General features: G+C 38.4%; 1 protein-coding gene across 7 annotated transcripts; it reads left to right on the top strand.

The window, feature by feature from the left end:
* The first annotated feature begins 5,470 nt into the window (after positions 1 to 5,470).
* Positions 5,471 to 23,661, top strand: ppfibp2a (PPFIA binding protein 2a). 7 transcript variants are annotated; one of them, XM_026169926.2, is made up of 23 exons: positions 5,683 to 6,020; positions 8,396 to 8,482; positions 9,508 to 9,621; positions 11,273 to 11,404; positions 12,988 to 13,284; positions 13,578 to 13,670; positions 14,871 to 14,982; positions 15,176 to 15,208; positions 16,579 to 16,640; positions 17,274 to 17,352; positions 17,504 to 17,628; positions 17,754 to 17,821; positions 17,904 to 17,964; positions 18,196 to 18,334; positions 19,255 to 19,378; positions 20,486 to 20,614; positions 20,892 to 21,042; positions 21,239 to 21,350; positions 21,620 to 21,708; positions 21,881 to 22,003; positions 22,451 to 22,576; positions 22,689 to 22,877; positions 22,965 to 23,661. In XM_026169926.2, the coding sequence occupies exons 1-23, from the start codon at positions 5,973 to 5,975 to the stop codon at positions 23,184 to 23,186; spliced, it is 2,715 nt and encodes a 904-aa protein (XP_026025711.1). In that variant the 5' UTR covers positions 5,683 to 5,972; the 3' UTR covers positions 23,187 to 23,661. The 7 variants fall into 7 exon arrangements, with proteins under 7 accessions (XP_026025756.1, XP_026025711.1, XP_026025746.1 ...); XM_026169961.2 differs by lacking the exon at positions 12,988 to 13,284; XM_026169934.2 differs by lacking the exon at positions 15,176 to 15,208.
* The last annotated feature ends 1,100 nt before the right edge of the window (positions 23,662 to 24,761 follow it).

Here is a 24,761-nt window from a genome sequence, read left to right as displayed (position 1 = left end):
TCCATCTATTCTCCAGCTGTTCTCCTTGACATTTCTTATCTGGTGCTTCCTGACTCATCTTTCCTCCCCTCTTTCTTACACACTGCTGAATTTGCACAGATTTGTCACCAGGTTTGGAAACCTCTTCCTCAGAGTCACACCACAGCTGATTTGGAGCAGCAGGTTTCTCAGTCTGTCCTGATTCTGGATGCTTGGAGTCCAGGATTAATGGTAGGATTAAAACTTCATTTTAATTTGAAATCACATGTACATAATTTGTATTTTTAAATCACTGAGAAAAAATAAGAAAGAGACAGGACAGACAAAATACTGCAGAAATATTGGGATTGATAACAAAAGTGGGGTAAAACATTATAAAATAGCACAGCCATATGTGCAACCTACATCTAGTAAGTTATCATAGTTTCTGCTCCTTAATCCTTTTTGATCACAACTGCATTGCTGGTAAGTAATTAACATAAAGGGAGAAATATGGAACAACTGAACAGAGAGATGATAAAACAATAAACCTGAAAGATAGAAGTTTGGGTTACTGAGAGAAAATGTCATGATCTTGCCCTCAGGAAACATTTTTAGTTTTGTGTTCTGTTTGTGTTTTAAGACTGGGATGGATACGTATAAACAAAGCTCTAGTACAAGCTTTTATTCTGTGAATTTCCCATCTTCCTCAGTGCAATAATTGTGCTCATCTCCTGGGTTAAGACCTGCTCAATGAAACCCCACAAGCTGACTACGGCTTTGTAGTTGATCTTTAAGGCAATCAATTCTCTGCGCTGTGAAAGAGAAACTGAAACCTGACTGGTGTTTTTCACTTGGTTAAGTGAGTCCACAGCACAAATTCAGTGCTGCAGCTCCTTTGTTATTGTCTAATAACTGGCAAAAAATTTGGACTCAAGTCAAATTTCTGTGAAGCAATTATTGAAAACCCATTCCAGTGTTCTTGTTACCAAAGCTGGGAATAAACAATCGGTATATTCCAGGGTTTCTTATACAACTGACCTGTTAAGGCACATAGAAACCAATAATCGTTTATCATCAATGAAATCTGAAATTAATTGTTTTTAAATCTACACAGAAAATACAAAATGATCTATCATTTGTAGAAATGCATTGTAGAAAATGGACACAATTTCATACCTTAGCTATAGCTTTACATTCTGTTTGCATACCCTACAAAAAAGTTAAGATGCAGAAAACTAGAAGGTTTAGACATGAGAAATTTAATTTGCTGTGAAATTACATGATAATACTTCAAAGCTCAGCAAGTGATTACTTTGTCCTCCAAAAGAAAGCTTTCTATTATTTGGCAAGGTCTTGATGCCCATTCGAAATCATGAAACAAATTACTTTTAGGTCTTTGCCTTCATAACAGATTCATAAGAAATAACAGTGTGATTGTAGAAATCATTAAGATCTGTGTGAAAAAATAAAATAACTTAAATTTCAATTTGTTCCTTATTTCTGTATTTCTTTGTGGACTTGGATGGTGTTTTTGACCAGGGGCATTAACATGGTTTGTTAGGTTTTGCAACCTAAGGCAAGTTTTTCAAATCTCCAAGCATCTAATATCTACCTGAGGTCTGGGAACTTAGAAACTATGTAGTCCTACAATGTGAATAAAAGAGATAAAACAACTGTTTAGTGGGCATGTGTTTTCTCAAGATAGATGAAGAGATTAATTAGGTGGTAAGACGAATAGAGGTTTGTCTGTGAGCTGAATAGGGCATTTTTGTATCGCAAATGATAAAATACACAAATTTCAGAATACTTGCAATCAGTTTAATTTTATTTATACAGCACCAGTTCACAACAATAGCTATCTGTTTTATATTTTAAAGTAAACCTCCAACAATATTTAAGAAAGAACTCCAGTGAGCCAATGATCCCATGAGCAAAGATGGTGGGAAAGAAGAACTCCAGCAGAACCAGGCTCAGGGAGGGGTAGCCATCTGCTTTGTTGGGGAGAGAGTGGAAAAAGAAGCGAGCATACACAGACCATGGACAACAGACTACAGACTGCAGGAGTGACACAAAAGTCAAAGACATGCAATTATGGTATATAAAAGCACCAAGAGTGAAAAGACAAGAGTGGCAAACAAATGCTCAGTGCATTATAGAAACTCCCCAAGAAGCCTATAGCAGCATAACAGGGTCAACTAATCCAGACATCACAATAAGCTTCATCACGGGGTAAGCTTTGAAAATATTCTCAAAAGTATAGAAAGTGTCAGTGTCTGTCTCCTGAACCCAGACTGGGAGCTGGTTCCACAGGAGACAATTTGTGTTACATTCAGTGCAACAACTCTTCAATTCAACCAATTCAATTTGATTTGTTATTTCAGCGTTTTCTTTTCATTTTTAAGTGCTGAATGTCTCCATATAAAGATATTTTCCTTGCCTAGTGATGCACCCTGTTGGCCATTTTGTATATAACATTGCATCTTTTAAGAACAGAAATAAAATATGAAAGGCAGGTAGTGAGTAAATCGTAGTATCTGAATAAGCTAGATTATATCACATATAATTATGGTGGTAATGATGTAGTTACCCTCCATAGACAAAAAATAGCTAAGGAAGAACAACATGATTTGTGGCAATATCAAATAAAATATAATAAAATAAACGCTGCAATATATGTCATCAGTGTAATTCAGCTGTAAGAGGCTCATAAATAACTTAGCGCACTTAACTTTAACATTGTTATTCATAGAGTTTAGTAAAACTGAAACAAAGGAACATTATTTTAAAATATGAAATTGGGTCACATGCACATGCAATAGCATTCCTGCACAAAGTCATGTTTTCTTTGGGTGTGAGATGGTCATTACCCCAGTAAAACCTGCCACTTCATCATAATATATGTGGTTATGAGCACATATTTTTAACAGGCTTGTGCTGTTGATGCTGGTTTGCTAGATGAGAGTGGCAATAAATCATAATATTAAATGTCAGATATCCCATGGGACTGTCAAAACTCTCTGACATCAAATAGTTAAATGAAATATAACCAAAACTGAAACTCCAAATGGTGCAATTGCTCACTCAGCTGCTGCTTTTTCCAGATTCACTGGCTTCATTGGGCCATGTGTGTAATTCTGAATCATATCGTCTGTTATTAATGTCAATCAAAACTAGTCACTATGATCCAAATTGCTGATGTGCTCAGCTGTGGCTAAAAAAAAAAAAAAAAAAAAACCTGTTTGAATTTGAACTTATTCAAATATTGGTGATTTTATAGTTTTTATAGCACAATTTAAATAATTCACAGATATCTTTTGTAGAGCAAAAATATACACAAACAAACACTGAAAACAGAGCAACAAACTATTCTAAATATGAGCTCTGCCTTTTTCTGGATAACAGAACTGACAATGGGTAAGGCTCTGGTCACAAAATGAGAGGAAAGTTTAAACCCAAAAGCCACATTCAGGAGGTTATTTACTTGGAAGTCACTCAGCTGTTTGCTGTAAAAAGATTTAAGTGCAACAAGGAAGAGGAGTAGTCTGCAGCATTCTGCCATACTGCTGATCATCTCTCACCCTCAGTCATTCCAGTCATACCAGTGAGTAAGGATCTCCTGCTTCTTTATAAGACGGCGTGTTGCCATGGCATCGAATGCCAGCCATATGTTGGAGGCTGCCCTGGAGCAAATGGATGACATTATTGCTGGTAAGAGGTCCCTGCTCATGTTATCTGAAATTCAAAAGACTTCCCAGTTTGTAATTGCAGGCTTGCGTAAAACCAGATATATTCACATGATTTGAGCTTGAGTTCTTCACATCTTTGCATAGTAAGAAGAAAAACAAGTTAAAGATAAAGATAAAAGAGTTTTAAAGCATTTGTAGAGCATGAGAGACAAGTCTAGAGAAAGTGAAAACAGTTCTAGTTTTTATGAGATAACAGCTTTGCCTCTTTTTGCAATTGTCTTCCTAATTCTTTCTCATACTTATGCAATTTTAATATTTCTCATCGGTTTGAAAATCTCACAGCATACTAAATTCAAACACCACGACTTACATTTTGGCTTCTTCCCAACTGTGTTTTCTAGCAGAGGTGATACATTTGAGTCGCTGCTCTTTGTCACAGCCATAGTGGTGCTGTTGCAAAGGGTCAAAAAAAAGGCTCTATTAATAGAGGTGGCGGCTCGATCATTATCATGCTTCAGCGAAAAACCATTTCACGTGCAATAACTAATGATCACACTCTGTCAGCAGAAACCAATATTTACAAAGTATACATCTGGCCATGTTCGCCATATGTCCTGATGTATTATTGCCCTTTAATTTAACTTCAGATATTATATGTGGAAAGCAACTTTCTGCAGTTTAGACATGGTGATTACACTAACTGCTACTACATGCTGAACCTCTAATTTGTGGACTTAAGAAGCCACAGTCAAAGTATGATGCTATTTACATTCAGCAAGCTGCATGAGAGCATATTAGTGCCCTCAAGAGGTCATTTCTGGAACTATTCTTACTTGCACTTCCTAGAAACTTTGACTTAATCAGTTGTGTACTAAGACAAATACCCAAGAAGTTAGTAGGATGGTTAAATAATTAAGGTGTGTGAATGTTACAGTATTGATTTCATGTGTCCCTAGGGAAAATGGGGGAAGGCCTGTTCATTGCTCGTATGCAGTTAGATGTCAAAGATTATCAGTCTCCAGAATGCAGTCAACGGTTGACCCTTCCCCCACCCTTGGATCCTGTCCTCAAGGCTCTTCAGCTGACTGAGGCCCTCAGGGCAGTGCTGGAGGGGCAGGGGAATGAGGAAGGACAGGATGCTCTCAGGAAACAAGTATCTGATGATACTGCAGATATTATATTAAAATGGTTGGGAAGAGGTGGGGTGAGTACTGATTCCCAGGTTTGTCACCCATCTATAACAGTTATAGAACACCTCACCTAGCATGCAAATCCATAGCTCAGTATGAAATATTTACAAGCTAATGTCTAAGAGAACTGAATTGATAAATATACTAATATTTTGACATGGACTAGCGCTACAAAGAACATGGATTTTATTAGCTGCATGATTTGGCTGTCTTTGATCCTGGCCATCAGTACCTGGAGGGCTTTTTCCTGTCTGAAGAAGTAGTGAGCTGGAAGCAGGATCTTTAGCAAATGGCACTGTTAATGAGATCCAGAGCTACTGGTTAAAGCACAAGCAGCTGCTCACTGTTTTTTGGTTGTTGTTTTCTTTTTTAATTCTCCCTTATCTCCTTCATTTCTTTTTCTGCAGTAGTTGTCTGAGTTGTCCTTCAACAGTTTTTTCCCTCTTTTACTATGCTTCTGCTCAAGTTCGATATTGTAAACTTTATGCTCTTGTTCCCCTTCAGTGTCCTATAGTGCCCCCCTCCCCTTCTGCTTTGCCTGTACTGACTTCTTTCTCTCCACCACATCTGACAAGCATGTGTGGCAAAAAGTTTCCTCTCCCCTGTTCCCCTTTAGGAAGCCCCACAAAATTAGCTAGGCTGGAAGGTACTTAAGACAGTGCAAGAGAATACTGGAGACAAGCAGAGAGAAGTCCAGAGAAAGGAAGTCAGGGCAGAAAAAGATGAATGACCATACATGAGATGCAGAAGAAATGCTGAGTTGTGGTAAACACTGTAGCAGTTTGAGTACATGTGTTAGAGAAACAGGAGAAAGAAAGAGGGGCAGTTAAAAAGAAGTACAAAAAGGGAAAAGAAGAAAGAAAGGGAGTACAGCCAACTGGCATAGTTTGACTTATTCAGCTCAGCTCTAAGTCTCAGGCAGCCCAGACTCCAAACCACACGGACCTAGATCCTCTCTGCACACTCTGCAACTGCAATGTGGAGGCTCTATAAAAGTAGGAGATAGAGAGTGCAGCACAGTAAAGAGCCATTCTTTCAAAACGCTATGGATTTTGTGTTCTGGTTTCTACCAGGGGCTGAATTCTTTCAGTTTTTAACATTAAAAGTCAGACCTGCAGTGTAATGGGCCTGCAGAATGGAGTATGATATTGATTTCTACAAACATTTTGCCTGGCTCAGAAAGGTAAGATGTTTTCCACTTGCATGTCCACTCTTCTTACTTTCATACTGAACCAAAATTGCAGGGTCTTGTTTGTTTATTTTCTTGCAGTGTTGTTGCTTTTACAGTATAATTGCCGTTGCCATGGTAGATAATTTGAGGGAAGATGTGTTTAGTTTTTGAACTAAGGAGGTGTGCTGCAGAACACATGCCGTCTTAAACACACAGGTCCCTTGTGGAGCAGAAAAGGGGGCAATGACTATGAAGCATTAAAAATACCAAATGTCTTTATCTGGTATGTGATTAGAAAAATGTTTTCCATTTAGTTTAAGTGTGACTGTTAGAAAATCTTCCAATTTTTCAATGTTCCGTTTAAAAAAAGTTGGTTGCAAAAAGTGTTTTTAAGAAGCTAAAAAACACTTTTACAGAATCTTTAACAGTGAAGCAAACTGAGGTTGACTAGTGAGCTTACTTCTGTGTCATATGTTAAACTATTTGAGAATAATAAATGGATAAACAGGGTGAGATCATTTCCTGACTCTTTAACCTATAGAGTCTTTGGATAGCACATACCATCTTGCTTCCATTAAAGTCATTACTTATCACTGCCCCCATTTGGTGAATTCTTACTGAATTCTTATAGGAATCCTTTTCATGCCAATCCTACAAGCTAATCATATGTTTGGTATTTTTTAAGAATCTGCAAGGGGAAAATTGGTGATCTAAAAATGTTTGTATAGATATTACTAACGTTCATAATACTGTGTGAAAATGCAATGTTACTTTCAGCTTGTTTTTGCATAAAAAAACAACATAACATTTGTATCAAAACTATGAAAACACAAAGATTCAAAAACTAGAAATGACTGCTCACTTTTGAACACTGTTAAAAGAAATTATTCTTCCAGTTACTCCCAAGATAGCCTCAAAAAGTCTTTTTTTCTGAATGTATCAACTATAATCCTGATTTGAAGCTTCAGATAGCTTCAGTAATGCTATTTTTAAAGAACATATATGGACGTTTAACACCTGGAGATAAGTTTCAACGCTGTGTATAGATCTAAACAACATGGAGACCATTCATATCATTATCATGGCATTATTTGTGTCATGTTGAGGCTGTGTGCAGGCAGTAGTGATGGCAAGGAGGATCCAATGCGCAGACACTCGGAGGAAGAAAGCAAACTCAAACTCAGATTTATTGCTAGATGGTAAACAGAGAACTGCCAAAACTGAGAATACAAACACTAAACTGAAAATAACAATAACCTGAACTGGCAGACAGATGACTAGAACAAACAGCATGAAATGTGGGTAGATCACAACACTGACACAGAGAAACACAAGGCTTAAATACACAGAGGGAGCAATCAGGGAATGGGAAACAGGAGGGAAACACAGCTGGGGCAAATCAGGGCTGACGAGACCAAGGAAGCAAAACCTGATACAATAACACGAGACGCAGACTTTCAAAGTAAAACAGGAAAAATAACACAGAGATGCAGACTTGACACGGGGATACAGCAGAAGGGGAGACAGCAACTATGGATCACAGAGAGAAAACCAGAATACTAAAACTCTAACAATACCCACACAGAGAACCTAAACTAAAAATAATCCTATAACCCATAAGACAAAGCTAGAATAGAATGAAATAAACAAAATCAAAGAACCAAAAACACAAAACACTGGGTTGACGACCCAGGCACCCTAACAATTTGTTCCTGTCCCAACACATATTTTAGGAGAATGACCTGAATGTCAGGGTTGTATTGTTTTAACTTAACACAATTAATCAGGCCAGGAAGCAAGAAGACTGTAAGCAACATGTTATTTTGATATATTATCCTTGCAGGTAAAAAAAAAAAAGAAGTCTGTAAATACATTTAAATACATTCAAATATTATACTGCTAAAAATATGATGCGTGGACTATTTGAAAGACTATACTTTTAAAAAAAAAATAAATTATCACAAACTGCTTGAGTTTATTTGTACAGACTTTTTAAACTGGAGTATATAATGTCCCTATGAGTATTGTTGAAAGGCTTGATCTTTGAGTTCATTTGTTTGCTCTTTACCGCGCTTGTACACTAAAGGTTCTGAATTATCCCTGACTAAACAGAACTCAGACGTCAGCCAACACTTCCCCCCAGTAATCAGCTGGTAAAAAATGTTCTACACAAATGTTAATGCTAGATAAGAACTTTTAAACCTATTACAGTCTTTGCACACATTACACACATTAGACACAATACAAAGTGTGTGTGTACGTGTGTGTGTGTGTGTTTGTGTGTGTGTGTGTGTGTTGTGTGCTGGAAGACAGATTTGACCCACTGTGCTGCTACTCTCACTTAGCAGTGTAACCAGTGAGCCTAACTGCTGCCCTGTATTCTGAAGGTAAACCTCCATTCAAACGCTAACAGTGAGTCTTACCAGGAGCGTTTGTCCCGTCTGGAAGGAGACAAAGAATCACTAATTCTACAGGTACAGAAATTTCTCTGGATGCTTTTCACTTGTTTCATGCATCTTGAACACATCTCCATTGGGTTCTGTTTATAAAATGTATATGACCTATGAAAAGGTTGTTGCACTGGCAACATATTTAACAATAAAGTTGAATCACTTCCACACTGTATGATTCTGCATAAAAAAAGAAAAGAAAATGGGCACATGATACCGCACATTCAGTAGGAAGTAAATCTAATCAGTGCTCGTATCAGATAGCAGTGTTAGAGAATAGAGGTGAGAGAAGGAAGGTGAAAGGACAAAGGTAGGTCTCAGTATTGTGTTGGAAATGTTGCGTAATTGTGTTTTTGTTCAACTTGTGGGTGAAGTAACAGTTTCAAAGTGGGTTTGGTGCTGTTACAACACTTGAATGTCTTGTTCTGTGTGATCTGTTTGCCAGTGAATGTGTAGGTGTAGGTGTGTTTAGCACTCAAGACTGCTCGGCAAGTGTGTCTTAGACAGGTTGAGGCTAGCACCTTTGTGTGCTGTAGCTGTGTGTGAGAGAAGTCAGATGCCCTGTTTGTTTCTTCAGCCCGCGCATGAAACATTTCTTTGGAAAATCCGTTCTAGTAGGCTGGTTGGGCCAGCTTTTTGGCATATGATTAGCTATTATGTGGCCTTAATAGTTTCTCTGCAGATTTAAATTTAACCTGGTTTCTGCTGAAATTGCTGGAGTCACTGAAGTGTGGCAAGCACAAAAAAAACCTTCATTTCTTTGAAAAGGAAATGTTTACACAGTTTGATCTGGCACAGATGTGGAAATGTCAACAAAAATGAGCAGCAGTCATTAACTGAGAAAAGCTGATATTAATAAATAGTGCACTGTGAGAAACTTTGTAGTAAAAGAGAAAATGTGAATCCTGAAGAATGCTAGGCCCAGGCTGTATTTGTGTGATAAAGTTCACATCTAAGCGATGTTAAAACCATTTTATTCTCCAGCCTTTGCTTAGAAAACACATCCTCATGTCCAATATCTTTCCATCCACCTTCACAAAAACACACAGGTGAGTGTGCTGACAGACCAGGTGGAAGCGCAGGGGGTGAAGATCAGCGATTTAGAGAGTTCTTTGATGGAGCATCGGCACAAACTCAACTCCACAGAGGAAATGTTACAGCAGGTATTCAACTGGCCTTAAATCATGCTCATTTTTGTCAAATCCTTCTCTGTACTAAATACTTGACTTTTATTGCTGGAACAAAATAAGGTATGAAAAGTTATTATTTCAATACTGTTACCCCTATATAATTAACTGGGACAGGGCCTCAGACTGTCCCTCTATCGTTTAATTAATTTTTTCTCATAAACTTCAGAATGTTATTTGGGATGAGTTCAGCATCATGGAAAGAAATTCCTTACTCAGATTCCAGTGCATCTGGCTGCAGATTACCCCAGCAACCAAAATATTTAGGACGCTCAGACTCATTCCAGGACAGCGTCTCAGAATGTCTGTCTGGTTCCTGCAGGGCCAGACTAGTCGGGCTGGGCAGGTGATCATAGCATGAGTAGCCACACCCCTAATCTATAACCACCAGAACTGCTTGCAAACAGGCATTAAAAGAGTAAGAAACAAAGGGAGAGGAGACGAGAGAGAGAGAGAGAGAGAAAGAGAGAGAGAGAGAGAAAACAACAGAGGGAGGGTGGAAGGGACGAAGAAAGGAACAAATGAGGAAGGAGGAACAGCTGAAAAAGGTGGAGAGATGGGCTGGAGAAAAAAGAAAATGAGGTGGTGCTCCTTTAAGAGTTACAAGTGTACAAGTGTGTATACTTTCAAGGACTTTGTTAAACAGTGGCGAGAACACTGAATGGAATAGACGTATGAAAATTTACTGAAACCACAGCATCCATGAAAGGAATACACTTTGGTTTCCTTTACTTCATGCAGACATTGGAAAATGAACAAGGTAGTATGTTTTATTCTTATATTGCAGTGCAAGCTCCATTCTACTGTTTCAGTCAGTTCTGACAAATTTCAAGAGTGCCAGAAGTGTTTCTTAGCTACCTGATTAGCTGTGAATTTGATTTGCAATGTCTACTTGTCTGTGCCATGCTGCCCGAGTGTGCAGAGTATCAAAGGGCAGCCGGGAATGGTTTCTTGGAGACATGGTCATTATGAGGCTTTGGACCTGAGCCGCAAATCTCTTTCTGGTGACAAAGCTCTAATATTTTCCATGTGCACTCTGGAAGAATTTCAGATACTTTCCAAAGTCAGCCTTTTAAATGGATGTATCCATACGTACAGTTTGCCTGCCTCCGATGATTATTTCTAGGCTTTAAGTGATTTAGCACCTGCTTGACATCAACCAAATTAGTTATACATCTGCCCGCATAGTCTGGCTTGACTCTCAAGCCTGTCAGCCATTCAGCACAGACTTTCGCAGAACCATTTAGTGGCAGCCTCTCTTAGCACTGGGTTTGATAGGCAGCTGTTTACAGGACAAAAGCACCTGTTGAAGATATTAAGTTATTTTGATGTTGTTCAAGGATGTTTGGCATGCTTTTGCCACCTCTCTCTCTCTCACACTCTCTCCACCAGTGCTGTGTGTTTTGAGTGAGCTGTGAAATGGGCATTATAAATAGTGGTCATGGGTTGTGTATATTTAGCCTCTCAAACAGCTTCTAAAACCAGAAGGGACTGTCATTACAGAGCTGGTAGTTCGCTGTGTCTCATGCTTAATGTTGGCTTTGTTCAGTAAGTATTAAGGGGATAATGTATTTGTGTATGTCTGTTTGTGTTGCTTCATGCTCTTGCTGAATGTTGTTGATGACAGGAACTCCTGCATAGGGCGTCACTGGAGAACCAGAAGCTGAGTCTTATGGGGGAGGTGTCCTACCTGAAACTAAAGCTGGCAGACATGGAAGGAAAACAGGGCCATGGGGGTGAAAGGCAGCACAAAGCAGAGGTATGGCTTCTCACTAAATTAAACAGGAAAATTCCTATCACCAGATATTTACACTCCAATTAAATGTACTTTTTAAAGTCAGCAATGTAAAACTTTGTCGTTTTCTCTTGGATAATATATACCCAAAAGCAAAAAGCAGCCATATTAAGCACGACCAAAAGTTGATTCACTTGTTCAATTTAATTGGTAGGCTATCAATCATTTCACCTTGTAAATGGTGGGGACAGGAGTAATTAGATTATCTAAAATCTTCATCAGCTTCTACTTTACTTCAGTCCCTGGAAATTTGAACTCTTCCTGGTATGACGAGGTAAACACAAAAATCTGCTTTGTGTTCTGATGGATCTAGCCTTGAAGTCTGCTGCTGATTTTATGGAAGACCGTAAACACATTCTGGACAGATGAAAGGAAACATTAAACCAAAGCCCAGCTCTGTTGTTCCTGGGAAAGGTCTACAGGAAAAAAAAAGTATCCAAGGAGTTTAATGTTTTTTTGTCAGTCTCAACTGAATCCTGTATTTGCTTAAGGCTACTGTGTTAGGTTACCAATAGACCTCTGAGCATTCAGTGTCGACTTTAGAAAGAGAAAGCAGGGAAAGCAGGAGTGTTACTAGACAGGATACTGTAATGTATGTAGTTACTGTCAAAACACTCCTGGTCAAAGACTCTTTGTGTCCTCAGGTTAGAAGACTTCAGGCATGGTGGATGACAGGCCAAATATGAGTGTGTGTAGGCTTCGGCCCAGAGAATTTTATTCTTAGTGGTGTCTACTGGTTGAGTAGGTCCTTCTCCCCATATTGGAAAAAAGATCATTTGAAGACTTTTGAATTTTGTAAAGTTTGTTATTTCTAAGCAGGAAAAAACCCCACAGTAAAGCACTATGTGTTTTAGCAGATTGCAGTTTTTAACTAATTTACAGTTACGTTTTTAATTCTCACTTGCTTTTCTAAATCCAACTTTCCCAGCTGCTTAGAATAAATAGAGTAGAAATAAATGTACTTTAATGGTCTCCCACGTGCTGCCTCTACTACACAAACATGCCCACACATATTCATGCTTCTACACATGCCTCCTTGCTGTAGAGCCAGCAAGCTCACAGATAAATTTAGCCATCAAGGCGCTCTGGATCATCTGTCATATCCGCTGTACTGGACCTCAAATGAGACTTCCTCTGTCCACAGTCCCAGCATAACTCGGCTGCTTGGCTGCTTTCTGAAGGAACACTGACAGGCATCACCTCTGAATTATTCACCCCTACTGAAATGTATCATTGCAAATAACAATTTTGTTTTTGAAAATGGCGATATAGTTATGATCAACATAAATAGCTGCTTAGCAATGCCCGTTTGAAAAGAGACTGACACTGGGAAACCAACCAATGACGTATGTTTTTCAAAGGTTTAAACATGTATTTATTGAAGACTACATATGTACCTGAAATACATCAAAAAATGTTGAAAAGGTTAATTTCTACTAATATATACTGTATTCACACTCAGACAGACAGATACCTGCCCCACAATTTTTCATCTTTTCTTTCTAAACATTTCTCTCAATCTTTTTCTCTCCCACTACATCTGGCAGACTGTAGTGAATTTCATTAGTGAGCTGCAGGAGCAAATATATCAGTTTCAGAAGGAAATCAATAGCAAGATCCAGGAGAAAAAGGCCCTGGAGATCCCAAATGACAGCAGGCTTCCTGTGGAGTGCCCCGCTGAGTCTTCTGAAAGCCAGGATTCAAACCTGGGGGTGCCATGTGACAAAACCTCGGGGATAGTGAACAAACTGGAGGACACTCCAAACGGGGCCGATGGAAACACAACTACCCTGGAAGAGGGCAGTTCAGATGCAGAGCAAAAGTACTACTGTGGAGGAGAAAGTGTAGGCATAGCTTACTTGCATGACTTCTGTTGTTGCGTACAGCATGCGTTGTCTTACTCTGGTGTGTGGGATCCTTAGGTTTAGATGCAAATGAAACCGCTCACCAAACATCCTCAACAGCATTTATGTTGCTATAGAAAAACCAGCAAAACTAATAAGTGCCTGACACGGTTAAGAGCTGCATTTAGTGTGCTGTGTCTTGTGTGAAAAAAAACAAACAAACAAAAAATAAATAAATCCTCTTTTAAAAGTAAAATAATTTTTTTTTCATTTTCTCACACATTCTGTTACAGGGCTTGCTTAAGGAACTCAGGATTCTCAAGGACAAAGTCGAACACCTGGAGGATCAGAAGTTACAGTACGAGAAGAAACTCAAAGCAACAAAGGTAAAAGAAAGTTCAGCTTTATGTGCTGTGTGGACGTTGCACTACACCATCACTTCCCAAATTCCACCATTAACTGTCCACTCAGCTTTCCTAAAAGCTGTCCAATCTGATGTTCCTGCCAGTTAAGTGAGTCATTCCTTTTTGCACATGTTCTCCCATTCTCAGACACCTATGTTTATTTGGGAACTCTGCAAGCTATTTTACTTTCTAAGTTAAAGCATGATAGAAATATACCTAATAATAGCTCTTTAATCATTATTGTTGTAATTTGGAGTGATTTAATGATATTAACTTTTTAGACTTTTCCCATTTTTACTTGCTCTCACCATTTGTCCTCTATTATGATAAAATCTCTACCACTCCCATTATTTTTACATCTCTCCCTGTGTTTTTTTTTTTTTTTTTGCTATGTTTGTGGTACAATAACTATACACGTCTAAATGCTAAATATGCCTTGTTATGGTGTCAACTTGTTTGGTCTCCTTGCAAATCTGGTTTCAAAGGGCACGTCTGCTAATTCCCTTATAGATCTATTCGTTCACAACAGACAAGCTGCTGCAAATGGTAATTGGCAAGCTGTTTAGTTACACCTTGACTGGCTTTAGGGTATTTATTTCTCAAGGGAGGCTGACAATAATTATTATAATTTAATATACTCTTATTCAAAAACATATTGCAACCTGCCGAATAGCATAATGAATAAATGCTACATTTTATAGAAACATTTTTCCTTGCAGTTCTCAGGTGGACACTTTGGTTACTAGCATCAGGGCCAAATGTCCTGATCAGTATTTGAGATATGAAGTTTATTTTCCACTGCTCATTTGCTTCCACACGCATGCTGATAGAAAACACAGGCAAACAGATCAGCTTGAGTCAATTTCATTACCATCTGTGTGTTCCTTCTGTAACTTGCTTCAAAACAACCTATAAACTCCAGATAGCAATGACCTAACATTTGGTACTCTAAACATCAGAGAAGTGATATTTACGTGCCTTCTTGTGGGTTTTCATATATAAGCAATGGTGGAAAAAAGTTTTGGGCTTCACTCGAGGACATGTGCTGACACTTAAACTTGAAATGCATACATACATCTTATTTTTATGAATGTGGAAATGTTTTTAGGTGTTAATCTTTAAAGAGCACATGCAGTACACGTCATCTGCTGGCATTTATTTCTCGCTGTGTGTTACCCACAGGCAGAGATCAGCAGCCTTCAGCAGCTCCTGCACAGTAAGAACGCTGAGATTGAGAGCTTGCACTCTCAGCTGCTGGCCAGACCCTCTTTAACCACAGAGAGCACAGAGAGAGGTAAGCAAAGCTGCCAGCCTCAAGCCCTCAGCCGACCTGCCAACAACAGCGTCTCACTCAAAGTTACCCAACTTGATAGGTGACACAGTTAATGACTCTTGTTTGCACTTTCAGTTAAAGTAACAACTATGGAAAAAGCCAGTCTCAGCCCTAAGTAAACTGTCTTATGAGTTTCTGTCTCTCTCTCTCTCAGAGGAGTTGTACAGGAAGAGACTAAACACCAAATGTAAGCCTGAGCAGTACATAATGAAAATTGTTCTAAACCCACTGGCCATGTCTACTTTTGATCTCTCATTTATTTCCCTTCTTCAGACATGCTTCTCTGTTTCATTATCTTTCATTTCCTTCTGCTCTGAGGGGGAGTTTTGACAATCATCAGCTTGTTTCCTCAATAACTTGATGCATCTCTCCTCCCTTTCACTTCTTTGTTGTCTTTATCGATTCCTGAAGAAATAATATTTTTGTCTGTCATAGATAACTGCTTCTCTGGGCTACTTGCTTGGTACAATCATGGTCACTTACTAGCAGTCTTGTGCATATGATTGCAAACGCTGCAGCAAAAGTGCCTGTGTTTGCGTGCCCAGATGTGTCTGTGACTAATAATAACAACAACAGCAACAATAAATATATCAATAACAATTTACTTATTAATGTGCAACATCAAAAATAAGAATAGGAAATAGTGTGATTCCAGTGTAAAAAAAAATAACTTCAAATGCAACATAAAAAAACAGAAGTTGAAAGAATAAGATGCAGCTGACCAATGATTATCAAAAAATATAAACTCTATACTAAGAAGAAGCTACTTTATTTCTCCATTATTCACAAGTGGGTGACACAATGGGGGGCTCTGCAGTTTTTAATTTGGCAGAGTTTTTACACTTGATGCCTTTCTTGAACGGGACCCGAAAGGGATAAAATTTATGAAAAAGCCTTACGCTATAAATGAGTCTTTAGAAGTGATTTAAAAGAAGACACGCTTGATAGTTTTTTGTCTTTGAGCGTGTGGTGGAAACAGGTTCTGCCTGAGGATCCGAGGCTGCGCACCGGTCGGCATGGGAAGAGCAATTTGAGTATAGATTCTGGGGTCAGGCCATGAAGGGCTTTAAAGCTAATAAGTAAAATCTTAAAATCAATACTGGGCAGTAGTGTGGAGTCATTAAGACTTATGCAATATGTTCAGTTTTCTGGGTGCTTGCAAGAGGTGTGGCTGCTGCATTTTGCACTATCTGAAGTCTATTTAATGCTTTCTGACTGAAACCTGTTAAAAGACCAATACAGTAAAAAGATCCAAGAGGAAATAAAAACATGAATGATAGTCTGAATGTCACTAAAACTCAGTATTAATCATATTCTCACAATAGGTGGTCACAGACTCAAACTATGATTGATGGCTAAAAAAGTCTTCGATGAATTTAAAAATAAATGGTTGGGAGAACTCTCGTGATGAATAAATCATTGATTTATGTGTTTGCGCCTTTCCTCGTTTTCTAAATAACTATATGCTACTAAAAAGATCTATTCATATCAAAATTTATATGACACGAGCAGAAGCCTATACAGATTTATAATCAGTGTTGGGGTTTCTCCTTATAGATCAAGAACTGCAGAAGCTTAGGAGTGGTATGAAATCACTGGCAGCTGCCAATGATGAAAAGGTACGTTTCTGGTGACCTGTAAACCTGTCCTTTCCCAGCTGTGATCATAGAGTAAAAGCTACCATCTGTATTGTCATCAGTTTACTGTCCTACAGGCCTGTATATGGATATGCTAACATCACTGCTTCTTCGAAGCTTATAGTGTAACAGTTTTTGGGCTGTGTCATTTGAAGAGGCAACACCCCTTCAACCATTTATAGCACAGAGGGGCTTTTGTATTCTCCCTCCAAGTGTATTTTCGACTTTAAAGACCCACAGACATTGACTTACATGTGGCACACCAGCGAAGACACACACGTACCCACACCCTAAGGCAGGCCATTTCAGGAAAAGCCACACTTAAGCAGGCCTCATTCTGCCAAGCCTAATTTTGGAGTGAGCTACATTAAGAGAACCATAGCAAAACCGGGCATGGGCACCACTTCAAAAAACACACACTCCATGCAGCTGGTTACCACAATCTCTATCCATTACTTTGATCTAAAGGCCATATGGTGGAGGAAAAACATTTGTGCAGTATATCGGTCAGTAACTGGATGAAGCAGGTAGTCCATATGGGTGTTTCCTAACCTTAAATAAACATCTTAATTGTGTTTTATGGACTTTGGACACTTGTTACCTTGTTTTCTGCAGGACCGACGTATTGAAGAGCTCACTCTGCTCCTGAACCAGTGCAGACAGTTCAGAGAGGTCTCTAGTAAAGCAAGGCAAGGTAATCAGCTTACTCAGTACTTTATCATTCCCTTGCAGTGCTTATATTATGACGCGTCAGTGTGATGAAGCCCATCATGCGTTATTGTTTTAAAGAGAAATGGATTCTACTGCTTGAGTGGAATACAAAATCCTTCTCTTTGTTACTGTAGCACCATCTGCTGTCCGCACATTGTCGAATGGCAGGAGCCTGTCAAGCAGCAGTGAGGAAGAAGAGCAGGGTCTGATGAAGAATGGTGACACCTCGAGTGCAAAATCGGAGGATGTGAAGTCTGAAGTGGGTGCAAAAAAATAAATTAATCTGCTGGTCTCAAAAGAGCTGATCGATTAGTTCCTTAAATATTTCAATATAAGCACAGCCTAATTATTTTAATTGTATATTAAAATGTTTATTAACCGCAGGCTTCGACAAACAGTTCTGCATCCCAGCAGACATCGATTTCATCAGTCCAGAAAGACAGCGATTCCAGGTAGTGCAGCAGCTTTTCATTAAAGGGTCATTCCAATATTTCTTAGGAGGACTGAATTTATCGATTGTGATTGTCTTCACAGATCAGAAGTACAGACTTTATCAAGCAGCATGAATGACATAACAAATGGAAGTGCGCAAAAGGTATATTTCTTAAAATGTGATACAATTCATATGAAGAATGTTTTAGCTCACAATGCTTCCCTGCTTAGTTCTTTTATAGTTTAAGATCTGCTATACTGTTTCTGATGAACGCATAAGAGAATCACAATTAACTATACATTTACAGATGTATTTATATTTATATTCACAGATTTCTTTTATCATTTAGAAAAGTCACTGTCTTTTCTGTTTGTATCTACTCTGTTCATCCAGACTGGCCCGAGTGAAATGAGAAGTCACACGCTGCCTGTGAATTCCTCTCTGTCAGAACAAAATGGGATCGGAGACAGCAGCAGTGAAATACAGAGTCAAAGGTCTCCAGCTGGGAGTGAAGACGGAGACTCAAGCCAAAGTAAATCCCAGCATATTAAATCAAGTTTTCCTGACTCCTGCTTATGGTTATTTATTATATAATGGCTGGTGTTCTGTAATGAACCTTGGTGTACTGCAGAATCCGTTCTCCATTTCTATGGAGAAGGCGATAGCCTTGTAATTCCCATGAGTAAAGGCGGTATTCATATTTGGAGGAAACCACTTTATGTCGACCAGGCTACTTTTGATCATAGCTAATTGCAGAGCCTCCTGACAGAGCAGATGGATCATGGTATAGACTTTCATACTGAGCACGCCCTCTCTCTTGCTCTGATTGACCACATTCATCCCAGCTCCACCCATCCACAGCATGACTGACCAATTTTAACTTGAGCCCCACCCTGATTTCTCTTTGCTGCAGTCTGCAGGAGTGAGATGACTGTCTGTAGCCTCTACCTCTACCATAAAGATCAGACCTTGTAAAATTTAGCCTCTAATCCCTTTCTTTTTCATGGGGCATTAACTGATGAATTATTTGCTGAACTCAATGGCCTGTATCCTGAGTCTCTCTACTGAATAGAGCACTGTGTAGCAGCCGGCCACCCTGCATGCACCACTTTGCTCTTAATGTCCTCTTTGCTATGAAAATGTAGGAAAAAAACAAAAAGCTTTTTATGGGTTTTTACTCAGTCACCACCATCATCATCAGGAGTTCAACGCTGATCGTGCCAAAATTACAGGAAACAGCTTAATCATCCATAGAGGCAATCAATCAAATGTGACTTATTTGGCAGGACTACAGTGGAGCTTTGTCTGCTTATATTATCAGAATAAACTCAAATTTTCAAATGCATCTTTAATTTTTTTATGGTTTAACTGGCCATGTAGAAGACACTTTGGATCATATTTTTACTTTGTAATTTACATAACATTTACTGTGGTTTTTGTATCCTCCCAAAGGAAAGCCAGAGAAAGGTGATGACAGCACCTCAAGTGACACTTCCCCTGTTCATTCTGGCCAGCGAGCTGTGGGCTCACCAGAATACATGAAGAATAACAGGAGCTTCAAGAGACTCTGGGGAAAGTGAGTTTGGGAGCATACATAAATACATCAAATACACAGTGCATTAACCTAAATGACTGCCAGATAGCTGGAAAAAAACCAACAACTAAGAAATGCAAAAAAGTTTGATTGATTTGAACATTTATGATTGATTGATTGATTGATTGATTAACACATTAAATTATGTGAACATGGCATGTACCCAATGGTTTATAGGATGTATGTCTTAAATGTACATATATATTTATAAAAAATACTTGTATGCACTCTGCCTTATTTCTTTACTTTTAGACTTTTTTTAGCTGTTACTGGAAAAAGGTGTTACTGAATTGATAAATTAAATTTACAATATATTCTGTTTTTGCTATTCTGTTTTCTTTTTTGGATTAAAAAAAATACATGATAACTGTTTCCAGTCACATAAAAAAGATTTATCAAACTCTTGCAGTCCTGTGAAACTAAGTACACCCTGTGATTTGGTATATTATTTGAAACAAGAAACAATAACTTCACATTGTTGTTGAGGAATTTTGGCACATTCTTCTTTACAATGTTGCTTTAGTTCATTGAGTCCTGTGGGCACAGCTCTCTAAAGGTCTTACCACAGTATTTTAGTCAGGTTAAGGTCTGCACTTTGGCTGGGCCACTGCAGCAACTTGATTTATTGTTCTTTTTCCAGCCATTTTGTTGGAAATTTGCTGCTGTGGTTGGGTCATTGTCCTGTTGCATGACTCACTTTTGGTTTAGCTTTAGGTCTCAGACAAATGACATTACATTTGTCTGTAGAATACCTACAGTACAGAGGAGTTAAATCATTTTGTGATCAATGCACTTGACTGCTGTAGACCAGCAAACTACCTAAACTTTTCCCTTTTACAGAGGTGCTCACACTTTATTATGAGCAGCTAGTCCAGTCCATTTGATAAACAGCATCTGGCTGTTACTGGCCCTCTGGTTACTGTTACTGGTTTCTATGGAAGCAGTTGAGGTGTACTTACTCTTTCATAGGACTGCATAGAGTACCTTGAAAGCTTTCTTTTCAACATAACTGTATATTTTAAAAACATTACTTTGAGAATTAATAACTGGCAGTGTTTCCAGTCACATAATTTTCTCTTCTCCACACAGACTTAGAAGAACACAGTCTGGAGGCCTTCCCGCTACAGATCCAGATTCTGGGCAATTTAGAAGAGGGGGACTGCGTGCGACTGCTGGTCCCAGACTGACCCGAACCCCTGAATCATTTGACTCAGCACGGTAAAACGCTATCTGATCTTGTAATACAATATTTTAAGGGTTATGTATCTCTGAATTGACCCTTGTAATTTGCTGTTTTAAAATATTCTGCTGTGGTTTTCATGCCACATCCTCTTCATCACCATTTCCCAAATGGCTACAATGAAACACGACTATTGGCTAATTTGTTGTTTAATAAAATTACCATAAATACTTGAAAATATGGCAATTAAAAAAAACCTTCTCCTAATAAAATAACAATTTTTAACGTTCATTTTTAAAACTTCTTTCCTATCAGTGATATGAATATTCCATTCAGCCAGTGGACCAAGGAGCAGGTGTGTGGCTGGCTAGAGGACTATGGATTGGGCCAGTACGTTAGTCTCTCCAGACAGTGGGTTGAAAATGGACAAACACTTCTGTCTGCCACACCTCAGGATTTTGAGAAGGTCAGAATATAAACCCCTTACAAGCTATTTACATAAAAAAACAAATCTCAAATTTTGAAATAAGTTACACTCTATATCATAAATTAAAATTCATTTTTATGTCTAAATATTAGACTTCATCAGAATTGCACGTGTAGAGAAAATGAAAATACCTCAGTATTTGTGTGATAAGACAAACTGTTCTTTGTAACCTCAGGAGATGGGTCTGAAGAATCCACTGCACAGGAAGAAGTTGCAGCTCGCTCTGCGCGCATTCACCACTAAAGCTATAGAGAAGTCCTCAGAGCTGGACCACATCTGGGTCACCCGTAAGTCTATTTGTGTGGAATTATTTCAAATTCTCAGGCTTATGTGTTCACATGTAAATCAGATCTACAAATGCCATACCAACAAGAATATTAAACCAAAGAAAACAAAAACAACTGTAACTGTAAATGCAATTTTAACCTTCCCTCTAAACTCTTAAATGTCTTCTAACTAAGCAGTTCCAGTGGACATGCTTTAAACATGTGAAGCAACATTAAAGTGAATGAATGAAGTTGACGGATTTTGTTTTGAATTTTACACACCAATTCAGGCTGGCTGGATGATATTGGATTGCCACAGTATAAAGACCAGTTCCATGAAGCTCGAATAGATGGTCGGATGATACAATATCTCACAGTGGTAAGGATTAATCTTACACATACTGCTTTAGATTTTCTGTAATTTGTGGCCTGCAAATGCATTCATCTGGCTTTAAAATATAACTTAAAACCCTAAAAAGTGCATTATAATGAATTGACAGATTTTCTACTGTGCTCATGCTTATGTCTTTTTTGTTTTCCTGTTCGGACAGAATGATCTCTTGACTCTAAAGGTTACCAGCCAACTCCACCATCTTAGTATTAAGTGCGCAATTCATGTGCTTCATGCCAATAAATTCAACCCAAACTGTCTTCGACGTAGGCCAGTGGAGGAGGTAGGACTTTTGAAAGCTGTGTCCCTCAAATAGAGTTTCCGAGTGCTGTAGAATCAACACATTATGTTGTTTGTTTGTTTGTTTTTTTTACTTTCCTTTGTCACCTGAGTTTATGTAACAATTACTCTACTTTTTCATGTTATCCAGTATTCTTTGCAAAAAAAATTGTAAATCTTAACAGCTGAAGCTCAGATATAACAAGCTTCTATAGACATTTAGGAGGTGATGCTCTGGCTGATGTAATCGCATCCATTTCACACAAGATGGCGACAATTAGTTGTCAAATATTTGTCAAGATAAAGCATCTAATTTTATATCTGCTTTCAAAAGCCTTCAAGACTATTTGTTTATGTATTTCTTTAATGTGCTTAGAATGAGTTTTACACACGTACATGTATAATAGAAGGTGGGGTTTTTTCTTTATTTCTTTTTTAATTTTGCTTTTAGAAACATCCTCCTCCTTCAGAAGTAGTGCAGTGGTCTAACCATTGTGTGATGGAGTGGCTGAGAGCAGTTGACCTAGCTGAGTATGCTCCTAATCTACGGGGCAGCGGTGTTCACGGTGGACTGATTGTAAGTCATGTAAATTTGTGATTCGTTTCTTTGTGATCGTACCAGTTGTATGTGCTTATACTAGATGGGAGCAGAGAGTTCATTATGTTGCCTTTATCTTTGGCAAACATAGATTCTGGAGCCTCGCTTCAGCTCAGAGACTTTGGCCCTGCTTTTAAATATTCCTCCGCAAAAGACTTTGCTCCGTCGTCATCTCGCAACTGCATTTTCTGCTCTGGTCGGGCTTCAGGCCATGCAGGAGAAACGAGAATATGGCAATGCTACGGGCCATGTGCCCCTCACTACAACCGCAAAAGTAAAGGTAAGAGCACTATTTAAATCAGTGAAATACTATGCAGCCTATAATCAACATTATTTGTTAATACATTGGCCTTTTGTGTGTTTTTAGCCGAAGAAGCTGGGCTTCACTCAATTCAGTCACCTCAGAAAGAGGAAGCCTGATGAATCTGCGGACTATATCTGCCCGATAGACAGTGGAGCACTAACAGTAAACGGAGTTTCTCGCCTGCCATCTTCAGCACAAAGGGGCCTCAGCCCCAGGTTGGACAGACAGGCTGAGCGGGAGGAACAAGTGGGTATCAAAGCTCAAACTAATGGCCCCAAACAATAATTAAAATGAAGCACGGAACGCCATGCTGCCCACCCCACATATATCTAAGTGACTTCATAAATCCAGCGGAAATTCTAATGCAGACATTTACCCATGATGCATCTGCTTTGTGATTTGCTGAAAGGGCTGTGATGCAGTATTTAGCAATTGTTAATTGTTGTTAATGTTTATCTAATTAGATAATATTCATCTTAAGAAGGTGATGATTAATGCCAGTGTTTGAATTGTTTTAATAAAGCTACTCTGCATTCCTTATACAGTGGAATTCCAAGGCTTACAATTTTGCTTTTAAGCATTTTATCAACTATTTTGTATGTAGACTTCTTTAGACTTAGTAAGAATAATGATGACCTTTTCTTGTTGCACATGTGGATTTTTGTACAGTGTAATAATGGATCAGCTACCTTCAAAATGTTTAAAGTTACCTTTAAGGCTTCTGTATAAATCTGATTAAACATTTTTTTGCAGCTTGAAATAAGGCTTGTTGGTTTATGGGAACCTAGAACCCAATTTTGTCCTCATTTGCAGTAATTAAAACTTGTATTATATTTAATTTAAAAAAATGATCCATAACACTAGTTTCCAATAATTTGTGATGCCATCTGATACTTAAAGACTTAAAGAGACTAAAGACTGCCCAGTAACAGTCAAACTTTAATAAGAAACAAGGAATTGATATCAGGAGAAAGTCTGAATATTTGTTTTAATGGAGCTGATAATGGTGCAATAGTGCATGTTTTGATTTTGTTGACGATTTAATAAATTCATCAAAGAACTAATGTTCTCTATATTGGAGTAGTTGTATAGTTTTCACACAGTTAAAATATTTTTTCTAAAGCATCCTCTAAAGCATATATAGGGGTAAATATATGCAGTCATTGTGAAGTAACTGTTATCTGCAGAAAAATGTTCTGTGGCTTTATTGTAAAGTCAGAATAAAATAAAATGGAAACTCTGTAAAGTTTCCATGGCAACTATTTCTGACCCGCCCCGATTCACGAACCACCCATCCCAAAACTATTGTAATAATACCTTAGGAAAAGGGAAATCCATTGTCTATTAATCTTGAAGATCAAGATGCTAACAATGTTTGACTTTGATGCAATAAAATTGAATTGAATGCATCTATGGCTATACAACTAAACAACATTTATGCCTTCATCTGTAGATTCAACCAAACTAAGGCTGTGGTGATATAGCAGCTCACAGGTGATGAGTAACTGCCTAAATTCATCTAATTCTGTCTTTTTTCTAAATGAGACCTAGAAAGTGACAGTGCTGGTCAGAGTTCCAAATAAAGTCTTAATAACTGACTCAGTGTTGGTGTGTTTGCACACGGTTGCAGAGCTAGGGAATTCACTAGGATTCTGCCAGCATTTCTGGAGCTGGCAGTCAGGGCAGCAGTCATTTTCTCTCTTAACCTTCCTGCAGAAGCACACAGCCTCAATTAGACCAAACACAATAATTAGTGAATCTTTTACCTTTGCATATCATTAGTTCTCTAACAGAGAACACCCTGATCAATGATTATAAATGACAGGTTCATAAATAAATTAATCCTGCTGACAAGAGTGT

Source organism: Astatotilapia calliptera, chromosome 1 (genome assembly GCF_964374335.1).
Source record: "Astatotilapia calliptera chromosome 1, fAstCal68.1, whole genome shotgun sequence".
NCBI lineage: Eukaryota > Metazoa > Chordata > Actinopteri > Cichliformes > Cichlidae > Astatotilapia > Astatotilapia calliptera.
The sequence above is the reverse complement of the archived record's forward strand: the minus strand, read 5'-3'. Positions and strand labels throughout refer to the sequence as shown.

What these genes read in the sequence shown, in the direction of transcription:
- ppfibp2a (XM_026169926.2), top strand. Translation starts at nt 5,973, where the DNA reads ATGGAGTATGATATTGATTTCTACAAACATTTTGCCTGGCTCAGAAAG. An exon ending in GAAGAGACTAAACACCAAAT is followed by an intron (nt 15,209 to 16,578) that starts GTAAGCCTGAGC and finishes TTCTCCTTATAG; the next exon opens with ATCAAGAACTGCAGAAGCTT. An exon ending in GGACCACATCTGGGTCACCC is followed by an intron (nt 21,351 to 21,619) that starts GTAAGTCTATTT and finishes ACACCAATTCAG; the next exon opens with GCTGGCTGGATGATATTGGA.